The sequence below is a fragment of the Salarias fasciatus genome, unplaced genomic scaffold (assembly GCF_902148845.1).
Source record: "Salarias fasciatus unplaced genomic scaffold, fSalaFa1.1, whole genome shotgun sequence".
Taxonomy (NCBI): domain Eukaryota; kingdom Metazoa; phylum Chordata; class Actinopteri; order Blenniiformes; family Blenniidae; genus Salarias; species Salarias fasciatus.
The window spans coordinates 220,242-233,520 of record NW_021941376.1 but is presented as its reverse complement, the minus strand read 5'-3'; the positions used below and the strand labels follow the sequence as shown (position 1 = coordinate 233,520).

Here is a 13,279-nt window from a genome sequence, read left to right as displayed (position 1 = left end):
AAGTGACAATTACAACACAGTCACCTCTACCCAACAGATCCACATGAGACCGAAGAACCAGGTCAGAGGAGAACCCTGCAGAACCAGGCTCAGAGGAGGAGAACCCTGCAGAACCAGGCTCAGAGGAGGAGAACCCTGCAGAACCAGGCTCAGAGGAGGAGAACCCTGCAGAACCAGGCTCAGAGGAGGAGAACCCTGCAGAACCAGATTCAGAGGAGGAGAACCCTGCAGAACCAGGCTCAGAGGAGGAGAACCCTGCAGAACCAGGCAGAGGTGGCGGCTTTCTGCTTTGCCGGTTGGGGTGAGGGGACAGAGAGACACAAAGAGGACAGACAGGAACATTTCATGTATAAGTTGAGAGAACACAGACTACAAGAGGACCAGTCATCAACAACATGTAGTTATGAAACATTACATGAAACAAACGACAGAAAGGAGCAGAACTGGGAGCCGGTTCCACATGATAGGAATCCGAGTTCAGTAAACCGCCTGTACCCACTGGGTCCAGGTTCTCTCAATCAATCAGGGGATCAGCTGTTTTGATTGATGCCCAATTAGAAACTGTTTGCACCCATTGAGTCCAGGTTGTCCTATTAAAACAATGATAATAATCCCACAGTAACAATCCCATTAACTCAAAGTCATTCCAGTGGTTGTCAGACTAAAACCTTTAATCTGCCGTCAGCCATGGACTCAGGCTGCATGTCCAGTTCGACCAGTTCAGCTGTGAAGCTGCTGCTATGTTCATGAGTTTTATCACAATTCTTCCATTTGTAGCGTGTAAAATCCCTCGTTAGCCTGTTAACCGCTAGCAGTGGCAGTAAAGCGCAAGACCGAGCTAGCTAGCTAGCGGCAGCAGCGGCATCTCTACCTCCCGCTTGTTGGGCTGTTTCCATGGCGACTGGTCTCTGCTGCTGTAAACCAGCTCTTCCCGAACCTCTTTTCCACCGAAACTAATCAGAATTGACTCCTTTCCCGCCGCCTGCAGGCTCGGGTTTAACCTCCTGCAGGCGAGCTGCGTGGCTGCGTTTTCCCGCGCTGATGCTGTCCCTCGTTGATGACATCATCCGCGCTACGGAGCACAGCTAACGCAAACAATGGGAGCTCAGTCTTCTTTACCTGTGGACGAATCTCCTCTTCCCCGCGGATCCAGAGAAGCTCTCTGGTCTCGCCGTCTTGCCAATTCTGGGTCATCAGGAAAGAAATCTTGCTGTGCCCAGAAACAGCTAGCGCGCTAACGTAGCCACGCTACGGTGACGTCATCACGTAAAATGCCGCGTCGACCCGGGTCTGCCTGAAGCCGAGCGGAGCCGAGCCGATTAAAACCGGGTCAGACTGCCGTTTACACCCTTTCCCGCTGCTAGCGGGTCTAAACAGGGTTTTTGGCCGGAGGGAAAGGGCTTCATGAGTTGATGTTACTGAAGCTTCCAGGAAACATCGTCACCACGAAAAACATTTATATTGGTGAAAAAAGAACGAGGAAAATGAGGCGAACACGATTACTGATTTCTCTCTAACTCAAACCGTCTCACCGGACAGGAGGGACGGACTGAGGGACAGCTGGGCGGAGACCAGCAGCTCCTGCTTCCCACAAAGAAAATGATGAAAACCTCCTGACTGACCGACAGAGAGGCGGAGCCGGAAGGAGGAGCTCAGCTTTATTGGGGAAAGTCGGGTAAAAGTACAAAGACTGGTCTCTATAAAACAGCAGGCACTTGGCTGAAGGGTTCCTGGTGGGGCTGGTCCCTGGAGAACCCGGGTCCCCGGAGAACCCGCTCGTCCTGCCAGCGTGGGAGCTCACCGATCCTCCGTCAGCTCCGCCCACATCGCCGGCTGCTGCAGACATTCCGCTCCGGTTCTCAAGCAGCGGAACGTTTCAGGGAACAAACGGACTCAAAGTACTGAGATACACACTGGAAAAGTAACAGAGCGGCGCGGCGAATTACAGACGGACGGAGGGACGGACGGCCGCGACGCCAGCAGAGAACCTCAGAACGTCAGATCCAGTGGCAGAGAGGGAGAGAACAGTCACAGGAAGAGGAACCGTTTCCAGGCGGAACAGAGGACCGCTCTGTTCTGGGACCAGCTGACCGCTGGTACCTGCAGAACCTGCCCGGGGGGGCGGGGCCCGGGACGGCGTTAAAGTGCTGAAGGTCTGCAGCTCCGCCGGCGCCGTTAGGACGGATGCAGGAGCTCCAGCAGGGCACCCACTGCTCCAAAGTAACCCTGGAGAGAGAAGAGGGAGGGGTCAGGGGGGAGGGGTCAGGGGCCGGTGCCTCTGGGGGCGCTCGGTTCTGACAGGGGGTCACCTCGTGGCGCAGGAACAGTGCCTTCAGCTGTCCTCTGGACCAGTAGTCCATGGCGTAGGACAGCAGCTTCATGGACAGAGTGTTGACTCTCAGGAAGTTCCCCACAAACACCACCCGCTGGATGTTCTGCGGGGGGGGGGGGGGGGGGGGGGGGGGGGGGGGGGGGGTGTGGAAAGGTTCTGGTCACATCTCTAGTCTCAGCAGAACCTGAAGCTCAGACCAGGTCCTCCAGAGATCCTTTCTTTAAGGACATTCTGTCATTGTACATTAACTGGGTGGAGCTGGATGGAGGTGGGTGGAGCTTGGTGGAGGTGGGCGGAGCTCTCTGCCTTCATAGCCCTGTACAATGCTGCTTGATCAAGACGGCACAAGGCAGCACCGTAAAGAGGCTGAACGCAGCCAGCAGGCGTCCTCCAGGCGTCCTCCAGGCGTCCTGTACATGGAGCTGCTGCCAGGGGGCGGAGCTACTAACCTCGTTGAGCGCACACATCCTGGTGATGGAGCCGATGTTGTTGGTGATGGTGACCAGCGTGGCTCGGGCCAGGTCCTCTTTGGACACAGAGTCCCGCTTCTCTTTGGACATCATGTTCCCAAAACTGCCGCAGAGAAACCAGACGTGAGACCGAGAGACGGAGGAGACTCTGGAGAAGCAGGACGTCCCACCGAGACACGAGTCTGAGCTCCGTCAGAGACGGCAGTCGAGCTCACCTGGACGCCACGGCCCAGCCCGGCAGGCCAAACCTGTCGTAGTCTCCTCCGTAGATGTCCCGGACCAGCTTGTCCACTCGGGTGCTGTCCCCCTGAGACGCCATCTGCAGAGCTTCCTCGAAGGTGGAGCAGCCGGTCAGCAGACAGCACAGACCCAGGAACGTCCCCCCACCGAGGCTGGGGGCACAAGTCCAGCAGCTCAGACCGGACCGGACCGTGCAGCGGCGCGGTGGTGCAGCGGCATGGCGGCGGTCCCTACCTGGTCCCAGTGACTCGCTTGTAGTTGTCCTGGGAGTACACGGCCAGGATGCTGACCCCCGAGCCGATGTTGACCAGCAGCAGGGGGTAGGGGTTCTCCAGCGCGTACGGCCGCTGCACGCAGCGCTCCGGCTCCGTCGGGTTCTCGAAGTAGTAGCACTCCGACGGGCCGCCGCTCGCCGCCGAGTCGATGTAGAGGACGCCGCGGACCAGGCAGTCCAGCTCGTCCAGCTTGTGCAGCTGCAGGTCCGCCGTCTGCTGGGCGGAGACAGACGTCAGGAGGTGGAGACGGACATCAGGAGGCGGAGACGGACGTGAGGAGACAGTCAGAGAAAACAGGAAGAGCAGGACGAAGAACGGTTGGCAGAGCTGAAATATGAAGCAACTTTCGAAGGTGAAATTAGTGTCGCCTAATTAGCGTATTCAGTCAGCTCATTAGCATATTTACTCGACTCATTAGCATACTGACAGGGGTATGAAACCAGGTGCAGCTGCCCCCTCCACCCCTCCGTCCAGGCAGCAGAGGGACGCCGTCTGCCCTCGCCTGGTGGGACTTTCAGGGTTAAAGAGACGCACCGTTCGGAAGTCGGCCTCGAACTTGTAGGCGCCTCCGCCCGTGGCGCACAGGGTGGTGTGCAGGCTGGAGAAGTGCTTGCTGCGGCCCATCTGCAGGAAGGCGGGCAGGTCGTGCGTGGGGAAGCGGATGAAGTGCAGGTTGCCGGTCCGGCCGCACAGCGTCAGGTCGGACAGCTCCAGGTGGACGTCCCGGACGCCCGTCTTGCCGTAGGCGGTGTTGGAGGTCAGGTAGCGGCGGATGCTCTTCAGATTCTCCACCTCCTCCTGCTCCTCCTCGGTCGTGATGTCTTTGGGCTCGAAGTACACCAGCTTCACCAGGGTGCCTCCGATGTCCATCCCGAACCAGGGGAAGGCTGCGGGGCAGAGACAGCCGGCTGTCAGGTTACAGCAGACAGGACACAGGCAGGGGACGGGAGGGGGACAGGTGATGTCCTCACTACAGCACAGAGTCAACCTTCAACGCCATCTTGATGAAAAACTCAATCTCTGTATTTGCTGACACTTGTGCAGAACCCCGGGCTCCTGGACGTCCCTGCAGACCTCCTGTCAGGCGCTGCATCCTGCTGCTGCTGGAGGACCTCATGTTGACATTTTCACCACATAACGAACACAAATCTGGGCTTTCTCAGTAAATCTGAGCGGCTTCCTGGTCTCCTGCGCACAGTCAAACCTCCATCAGCGTTAAAACCTACGCGGCCTCGTCTTCTTCACCGAGTCCCTCCGAAGCCTCGGCGTCGAGTTGGAGCTCCGCCGGTCGGACGTGGCTCTCGCAGCGGCTTCGCAGTCCGGCGGCTCCGCGCTGGACCGCGGCTGCTTCGGCGGCGTCTCGTCTGAGTGGAGCGGATCATCGTCGCGCTGGTGGCCGTTAAACGCCATGGAGAGGACTAATCACTGGCATGCGTGCGGGAGAGGAAGCATTTACCGGAGATGATTTATGAGGACAATAAAGCTCCGGGCTTAACGAGCTAATTAGCTCAGAGCTAATGTCGCGCTCTGCGGCTCGGCCCTTTCATGTGGGGGCGGGGCTAGCGAGTGACTGACGGATGGCTGAACCAACCAGAGGCCGGCTCTTTACTGTTGTGATCATGTGACAGTTTATGTACGGAAGAAGTTTTCTTTTTTAAATCAGAATCTACTTCAATCTGATTATTTACAGTCTGTGAAGACACAATCTGGCTAAATCTCTCACTGTAAAGATAAAAACTCTACATGTTCAAAAGATTAAACAGCTTAAAAAAATCATGCTGGAAAAACAGGTTGTTTTTATATTTATTATCATATAATAATTTGCATATCATTACATTGCGACACTTTCAGATTTTTTTTTACGTTTAATATGTCCATGGATTTTCATTACATAAGAAGAATGTAATTTGATTTAAATGTACCTTTCATGCTTACTCATGTTCACATTGCATCATTTTATTTTCCTGACTTGATGTAGTGTGTGTCTCCAAGGTTTTTTAAATAATCAATACATAACATACGTAGCGTAGCTAAAACCTTTAAATTCAAGACTGCTTCATTCAACTTAGTTGTACACACACTAAACTTGACCATTTCTAAAGCAGCATTGATGTCACGGTTACACCTGCACTGCAACAGGCCAATCCAGGTGAACTCCAGGTAAATCTCTGACGGATGATATTCTGTAATAACACTTCAAAAACACTTAATTGAACTCTATTTTATTTCATGTAATGGATTTATTTTTCATTTTAATACAATTTTTCCACAGTCGCAAAAGAATTAGAGTTCCATTTAAAACCAGTAATATTTCTTCTTTCTTAAAAAAAAAAAAGAACTTTCAAGTCAAAAGGTCTTTTCAGATTTATTTTTTCGTTTAATTGCATAATTGAAGATAAGACAAACAATCTTTCATGAGATTTTACACTAAAATAAAGATGCTTTTTTTATCTGGAGCAAAAAATATTCTTTGAAAATGTGTAAAAATCACCATTTAAATCTGCATCATTCAAAAACTAATTCACTTTGTAAAACATGAAGACGAAACCTGAATTAAATCCACTTCCTGCTTTGACATGCAGTGTTTTATTAGAATGATCCTCCTTCCACATTGGGTGAACTAGAGTCAAATAGAAGCGTGACGCTGTTCCATTAAAGACAGATCAAGTCAGAATAAAGCAGTTTATTCGAACTCGGCCATCGTACATCTCATGAGCCGTAAATCCGGAGGAACTCTGACCTTTCACCTTCCGTGATGAACCAGAGTTTCTCTGCAGAGCGGCGTCAGCGACGGAAACGACGGCAGTCCATCAGCCTCTCTGGAAAGAAACTTCTAATTTCACTCACTCATGATTAGAAGAGCGTCAGAAAGAGACTGAATCCCAGAGCGGAGAATCCCTGAACCCCCAGGAGGACTCGCCCCGTCTACTGGGTCATGGTCTCTGGTTCTGGTTCTGAAACGACTTCTTTCAAGCAGAAATATCTACAAATAAATACAACGAGAGCGTCAGGGACCACCCACTACCCCACGGACCCCCATGACAGGGAGACACGGAGGACCGTAGCCCAGGTCCAGAACCACCGCAGTCCAGGTCCAAAACCACACTAGTCCAGAACCACCGCAGTGGAATCAGTTTTTTAGCAGTGAACAGTTCCAGAAATGCAGAAGCTAAAACTGGCTGAAAGAAGCTGAAAGAAGCTGAAAGAAGCTGAAAGAAGCTGAAAGAAGCTGAAAGAAGCTGCGACGCGTCGCTGGTCACTCAGGTCAGGATGAAAATATCCAGTGCAGCGACTCCAGTAAGGCAACGTGGAACCCTGGATCCTGGATCCTGGATCCTGGATCTGGATCCTGTCAGTTCTTCAGCCTCCAGGCCAACAGCAGAGCACAGGCTCCGACTCCGGCTGCCGTCAGGATGTACTTGGTGCTGGAGGACTCTGCGGTCCGGGTCTGCAGAGCAGCTTGGTCTTCGCGACTCTGGGCCAGTTGGGGTTCTGAAGAGGGGGGGCTTTTGGCTGGCGGGGGCTCTGAATCGGGGGGGCTGTGGGCCAGCAGGGGTTCTGAATCGGGGGGCTCTGGGTCAGCGGGGGCTCTGAATCGGGGGGGCTCTGGGTCAGCGGGGGCTCTGAATCGGGGGGGCTCTGGGTCAGCGGGGGCTCTGAATCGGGGGGGCTCTGGGTCAGGGGGGGCTCTGAATCGGGGGGGCTCTGGGTCAGCCTGGGTTCTGAATCGGGGGGCTCTGGGTCAGCGGGGGTTCTGAATCGGGGGGGCTCTGGTCAGCGGGGGCTCTGAATCGTGGGGGCTCTGGGTCAGCGGGGGTTCTGAAGCCGGGGGGCTCTGGGCCGGCGGGGGGTTCTGAAGCGGGGGGGCTCTGGGCCGTCGGGGGTGTCACCGCGGTGTCCCTGGCTACGCCGCCGTTGGGCTGGCGGTGCGGCGCCGTCTGGCCGTCCAGGTTCAGGATGGAGGGCTCCTCCATCACCTGCACCACGTTGACCAGCACCTCCTGCATGCTGGGCGTGGGGGGGTCGTAGTGGTTCTCCTCGGGTTCTCCGGGACTCCGGGCGAAGCCGTTCTCCTGACGGAGGAGGGCGGTGTCCGCGGGAACCACGTCCGGCGCCGACCGGCTCAGTTCCAGACGGTCGCTGTCCCCCGAGTAGGGCTGCGGCTCGCCGGCGGCGGGGAGGGTGGAGCCGGGCGGGGTCGGGGGGCGGATGCTGACCAGCTGCTGAGGTTTGCTCAGACAGACGCTGAGGTCATCCTGGACCGGGATCCGCAGCGCCGACTCCTCGGGTTCTGGGATGGACCCGGGTCGGGTTTCGGTCAGCGGGCGGCGCTCAAACACCTGCGGGTCAAACAGACCATCAGGATCCAGGATCCACATCGCAGACCGCCGCCCACCAGCCCCAGGATTCCTCTCAACACTCAGCTGGGAGCTCTGAGGCTGCATGTTCTCCCTGAGCACCTGCTTCCCTCCGTTAATCCCAATAAACGTTCTGGATGATTGATCTTACTTGGGTTAGTTTATACCTGTCAGGTTTAACTGCACCTGAACCCCGTATCAGTAACCTTAACCGGCTAACCTTAACCTGTTAACCCACTAACCTTAACTCAACAACCAACTAACCCTAGCCTGTTAACTCTACTCTGATAATCCACAAACCCTCATGGACAAACCAAGTATTTCTAACCCACCAACCCTAACCTGTTAACTATCCCACTAACCCTAGCCTGTACTCTAACCCCGTTACCCTGACCCGCTATCCATAACCCATCAACCCTACACCCGTTAACGGTAACCCGCTAACCTGCTAACCCGCTAACCCGCTAACCCTACCCCATGAAGCCCATGAAGCCCATGAAGCCCTGCACAGCTGGTCCTGCCCCAGACAGTGGGATCAGAACAGGACCTGGACTGTGTGTTCTGAACTTACCGGTTCAGTGGAGGGTTCCGACGTGTCCCCGGCCTGCGGAACCTGAGTAGGAACCTTGTCCATGGGGGGTGTGGTGTCCTGGACCGGAAGCTTCTCCGGGGTCACAACGGAGGACGAGTGAAGACGATCCGGACCTGGACCCAGTTGTTCCCGGTGTCCTTCAGGCAGAACCTGCTGGATGTCCAACTCTGAGTTCTCCTCCGGCTGCTGGTGAGGATCAGGGGTCTCCTGCCAGCGGGGGGCCTCCTGCCAGCGGGGGGTCTCAGGAGACGGAGGAGGTGTCGAAGGAGGAGGAGCCACTTCGGTCCGGGCTGTCTGCAGAGACTGGAGGACGAGCTCAACAGACGGATGGGTCTGGACAGCTTCAGCTGCAGGAGCTTCAACAGTTTCAGCTTCAGCTTCAGCAGCTTCAGCAGCTTCAGCAGCTTCAGCAGCTTCAGGAGCTTCAGCAGCTGCAGCTGCAGGAGCTGCAGCTTTCGGAGTTTCAGCAGCTTCAGCAGCTGCAGCAGCTTCAGCAGCTGCAGCAGCTGCAGCAGCTGCAGCGGTCCCTGGAGGCTGCGGAGGTTGTTCAGAGGGAGCTGGATGGACGTGAGCTCTGACCACCGTCGTTGGAGGAGAGCCGGAGCTGGAATCTGGAGCGAAGCAGACAGAGAACCTGAAGCAGAGGAAGCTGAAACGTGCCGACCAGCAGCGAGCAGCACTGACAGCCAAACTGCAGCGGTCGGTTCTTCGTGCTCCCCAGGCGCTTTATACTTAAACCAGAAAATCCCAGAGGGAGGGTGACTTTGTGCCTGCCGGCTGCTGGAGAGAGTGAAGTGCCAGCAGCAGTGGAACATTCCGGTGTCTGTGACAGACGTTCTGTCTCCAGGTGTATTTGTTTGAGAAGAGGCAGAATTTTCTCCCATCTGCCCCAAAGCATTAAGAGAGATTTTCTCACTGAAATCTAACAGTTCATACATTTTTACAAACTGGCCGTGGCTGAATGGATGATCCTACAGGCGGGAAAACCTCCGGAAGAATCCATGAACGGCTTCTGACGCTCACAGTGGAAAAATAATTTCCAATCTCACCTCTGGGCTGTCGAGAAACGTCTCTTCAGCCATGCAACTGGATGGAAAAATGCCGATTCACTGTCATGGCTGCTGGAAGCAGCTGGTCTCCATGGCAACAGACACACCTGCCGAGTGCAGCTGGTCTCCATGGCAACACACACACCTGCTGAGTGCAGCTGGTCTCCATGGCAACAGACACCTGCTGGGTGCTGACCGCTCCATGATTAGTCTGGATGTTTCCATCACTGCTGGAGCTCTATTGATCTGCAGCGGTTTACTGTTGATACAACTTATTGATCATTCTTCGTTTTTTTCAGCCCTTTTTAGTCTTTTCATGTCTTGTCAACTGTCTCTCACATGCTCGCACGCGCACGCGCACGCACACGCATACGCACACGCACACGCACACACGCACACACGCACACACGCACACACGCACACACGCACACACACACACACACACACACACACACACACACACACACACACACACACACACACACACAGATGCTTCCATTGGCACAGGCACAAAGTAAAGTTTCCTCTGGAATTTTCTAGTTTCTGTCAGAGTGCGCTGAGATCCGGGCAGAGCTTCATTCATTTCAGTTTTCTCTACTCCGGTGTCTTTTTCACCGTGAGACTTCAGACAGTTGTGAGATGTCTTGAATGCAGTTATTATACAGCAAGGAGAACGAGGACGAGGAGGAGAACGGGGGGGAGGAGGAGAACGGGGGGAGGAGCAGCCGACCCACCGTGGAGCCCCAGCAGAGCCTGGTACTCGGCCCGGATCTCGGCGGCCATGGTGCTGTGCCCGCAGGCCTCCAGGGCCCGGACCAGCTGCTCGGGCCAGCGCTCCCTCCTCTTCAGACAGTCCAGCAGACACAGCATCCCGTCGAACTTCCCCCGGGTCTCCGTCTTCGCCTGGATCACTTCCTGGAACCACCAGTCCACCGTCAGCCCCGACAAAACCCTCCAGGAGTCCCGAAGACCCCGAGGGCCATGGAGGACCAGGAAAAAATAGATCCCCCAGACCACCAAGACCCCCAGAGCCCCCAGATCCCCAGGACCCCAGCAAGAGGATCCAGACCTCCCCAGAACCCCCCCAGGGTCCCAGCAGGGGTCCAGACCTCTCAGAAGACTAATAAATGCTTCAAGGTTCCTCTTCTGCTGATAAAATATTCCAACAAATATTATTGAAGGAAAATGGAGGAAAGCAATAACCCCAGCTGGAATCTGGGAAGGAAAACCAGATCGCGGCGAGTTCAGCAGGAGGGAATCAAACATGGGACCTTCACACTCGACCCGCTGCACCACTGCAGGCAGAGCAGGCCGCTGAGCGGAAACCCGGCGTCCTGCAGCCGCTTAACGGCGTTAAAGTTTAACTTCCTGTATAGGTGGGTCCCCTGCAGAGGGGCGGGGCCTCACTCACCAGGTCGTGCTCCGTCAGGCACTGCAGGTGCACCATGATCTCGATGGGCTTGACGCGGCTGACGATGGTCGCCATGTTCTTCCTCAGGTAGCCGTTGTAGAGTTTGTCGCCGATGAAGGTCATCTGGAAGGTCGCAGCAGACACAGCAGCGGGTTTCTGAGTGACTGTTAAAGGTCTCGGTACGGTGTGCAGCGGTACAGTGCACGGCGGTACGGTGCATGGCGATACGGTGGATGGTGGTACGGTGCTCGGTGCACGGTGATACGGTGCGCGGCGGTACGGTGCGCGGCGGACGGTGCACGGTGGTACGGTGCACGGTGCACGGTGATACGGTGCGCGGCGGTACGGTGCGCGGCGGACGGTGCACGGTGGTACGGTGCACGGTGCACGGTGATACGGTGCGCGGCGGTACGGTGCGCGGCGGTACGGTGCGCGGCGGACGGTGCACGGTGGTACGGTGGATGGCGGTTTTGGTGCACGGTGGTACGGTGGATGGCGGTTTTGGTGCACGGTGGTACGGTGCACGGTGCTCGGGGTCTCAGACAAAGTCCAGAATCTTGCGCTGCTTGTTTGGCAACCTGGGGAACTGACATCTGATTGGCTCTGGAACCAGGAAGTGTGACGTCTAGCCCCGCCCACTGTACCTGTCAGAGGTCCTGAGACTGTTGACGGAGGAGACAGGCTGTTTCCATGGGAACGATTTGAATTTTCTTTCAAAATAAAGGTCCATGCAGACCAAGCGATGCAGTGTCTCCGTCGTGACGTCTTTCAATCTGAATTAGAGCCCAAATCCTCATCATGAGACGAAAACCGTCACGTTTCCACAGCCTGACAGCAAAGCCTTTAACTCTGACAGCCCCACTTCTGACCTTTAGACCTTTAGCGTTTGGAGTGAAGTGCAGTAGACATCTGGAAATGTTCACTGCGTGAAAAAGAAAGTGAAAGTGAGAAGCAGAGTCCAGCAGCTGTTTGGGTTCTGAACCAGGTTCTTCGGTCTGGGTTCTGGGTTCTGGGTTCTGGGTTCTGGGTTCTCCTCCAGGCTGCCGGACTGACAGGAAGGTTAACGGGCTCCACTAGTCACTGATTAATCACCTCTGGATTAATACCTGACCAGACCGGCAGAGCAGACCGGCAGAGCAGAACCGACCGGCAGCAGGACCGACCGGCAGCAGGACCGACCGGCAGCAGAACCGACCGGCAGCAGAACCGACCGGCAGCAGAACCGACCGGCCGCTCCAGACGCCCCTCCGGTTCCACGCTTGAAGTTTTTCGGTCTGTTTGCAGCTGAAACAGTGAATCTGAAGAATCTGAGCTGGAGGCGCCGGAGCGCCGGCGTTTAGTGTAAACCTGCAGGACGGAGCAAAGTCTGAGGACACACACACACACACACACACACACACACCGATAGAAAGACAGAACCACCTTCATGGGGATTTTGTGTGTGTGTGTGTGTGTGTGTGTTTCCAAGTGCAAGGCGATGAGAGATTTCAGATTAGGAGGGTGGAGGTGCTGTGAGGAGGGGGGAGTGGAGGCACCTTGACCAAGGTCAGTTTGAGCAGGTGAGTGACCTCTAAAGGTCAACACACACACACTCACACACACACACACACACACACACTCAGGTTTCACTCACAGCAGTGTCAAAGGTCACACACACACCACAACAAAGGTCACAGGCAGCAGCCGGGATTCCGGTCCAGCTGACAGAGAGAGTGGAGACCAGAGCGGGAGAGTAACGCCATAATCTGGGTAATCTGGCCTGCTACAAATTAAAAGCATGTCATGCTATCTTAAAAACTTTACAAAAAGAAGATTGAAACACTTCTGGCGCTTCGTTTAAGAGCGGAGACGTGCAGACAGACACACAGGACAGTCTCACATGCAAACACAGCCAGAAACTCAGACCCCGGCCTTTAATCTGGAGGATTTTATTCTGAAAGGAGCAGAAAGTGAAGCTAACAGAAGTGACTGGAGCTGAACCGGACTCAGGAAATGACAGATTTACTCCAGAAAGAGGCAACAAACGCGACTTCCGCGGGACTCGAGCGTCGATTCGGGCTTCAGAAGCAGCGAGGAGGCGTAATCTTACCTTCGGATCCGGTGTTTCGTGACTGTGGAGGTTTTATTCCTGCTCTCTGAGAGCTGCGCTCTTCTTCTCACACATCTGCGCAGAGGTCCCGCCCACTGCCGCGTCCCGCGCTCCCATTGGCCCGCCGCGCCTGTCCATCACGGCGCGGGCCAATAGGGAGCCGGAGCAGGGCTCCGTGTGGGCGGGGAGGCTGGAGCTCCACTTCTGGTTCACATCTGCCTCTAATCCTAATCCTAATCCGTCCGCACGGAGAGTCACGGCCACCGGAAGTCCCGTTGTTTGTCCTTAAGTGGAGAATATGTTTAAAACAGGCGGTTCGAGCTCCTCTTCTCCATGTCGATCTCTGATTGGCTGCAGCTGATAAAGCAGAAAGAATCCACTGGATCCGTTATTGGATCACTCGTTTCACCAGATGGACGCAGTCGGTCGATCAGGCAGGTTCATAGATCAGTCACACACACGG

At 55.3% G+C, this 13,279-nt stretch overlaps 2 protein-coding genes across 3 annotated transcripts; both read right to left on the bottom strand.

Moving 5' to 3' along the window:
• Positions 1 to 1,645: 1,645 nt before the first annotated feature.
• pank2 (pantothenate kinase 2) lies at positions 1,646 to 4,877 on the bottom strand. Its single transcript, XM_030087193.1, has 7 exons — positions 4,544 to 4,877; positions 3,852 to 4,204; positions 3,277 to 3,530; positions 3,018 to 3,194; positions 2,782 to 2,905; positions 2,310 to 2,435; positions 1,646 to 2,226 (listed from the first exon to the last, which is right to left on the bottom strand). The coding sequence occupies exons 1-7, from the start codon at positions 4,725 to 4,727 to the stop codon at positions 2,176 to 2,178; spliced, it is 1,269 nt and encodes a 422-aa protein (XP_029943053.1). The 5' UTR covers positions 4,728 to 4,877; the 3' UTR covers positions 1,646 to 2,175.
• Positions 4,878 to 5,153: 276 nt separating this feature from the next.
• On the bottom strand, positions 5,154 to 12,907 carry mavs (mitochondrial antiviral signaling protein). Of its 2 annotated transcripts, XM_030087192.1 has the most exons (7): positions 12,817 to 12,907; positions 10,728 to 10,850; positions 10,051 to 10,231; positions 8,731 to 8,878; positions 8,247 to 8,700; positions 7,117 to 7,657; positions 5,154 to 7,052 (listed from the first exon to the last, which is right to left on the bottom strand). In XM_030087192.1, the coding sequence occupies exons 2-7, from the start codon at positions 10,848 to 10,850 to the stop codon at positions 6,670 to 6,672; spliced, it is 1,830 nt and encodes a 609-aa protein (XP_029943052.1). In that variant the 5' UTR covers positions 12,817 to 12,907; the 3' UTR covers positions 5,154 to 6,669. The 2 variants fall into 2 exon arrangements, with proteins under 2 accessions (XP_029943052.1, XP_029943051.1); XM_030087191.1 differs by having other exon boundaries at positions 8,247 to 8,878.
• Positions 12,908 to 13,279: the final 372 nt, after the last annotated feature.

What these genes read in the sequence shown, in the direction of transcription:
- pank2 (XM_030087193.1), bottom strand. Translation starts at nt 4,727, where the DNA reads ATGGCGTTTAACGGCCACCAGCGCGACGATGATCCGCTCCACTCAGAC. An exon ending in GGTGAAGAAGACGAGGCCGC is followed by an intron (nt 4,205 to 4,543) that starts GTAGGTTTTAAC and finishes TCTGCCCCGCAG; the next exon opens with CCTTCCCCTGGTTCGGGATG. An exon ending in TCGAGGCCGACTTCCGAACG is followed by an intron (nt 3,531 to 3,851) that starts GTGCGTCTCTTT and finishes TCCGCCCAGCAG; the next exon opens with ACGGCGGACCTGCAGCTGCA.
- mavs (XM_030087191.1), bottom strand. Translation starts at nt 10,850, where the DNA reads ATGACCTTCATCGGCGACAAACTCTACAACGGCTACCTGAGGAAGAAC. An exon ending in GGCTCTGCTGGGGCTCCACG is followed by an intron (nt 8,879 to 10,050) that starts GTGGGTCGGCTG and finishes GCTTCGCTCCAG; the next exon opens with ATTCCAGCTCCGGCTCTCCT. An exon ending in AACCCCCGCTGACCCAGAGC is followed by an intron (nt 7,053 to 7,116) that starts CCCCACGATTCA and finishes GCTGACCCAGAG; the next exon opens with CCCCCCGATTCAGAACCCAG.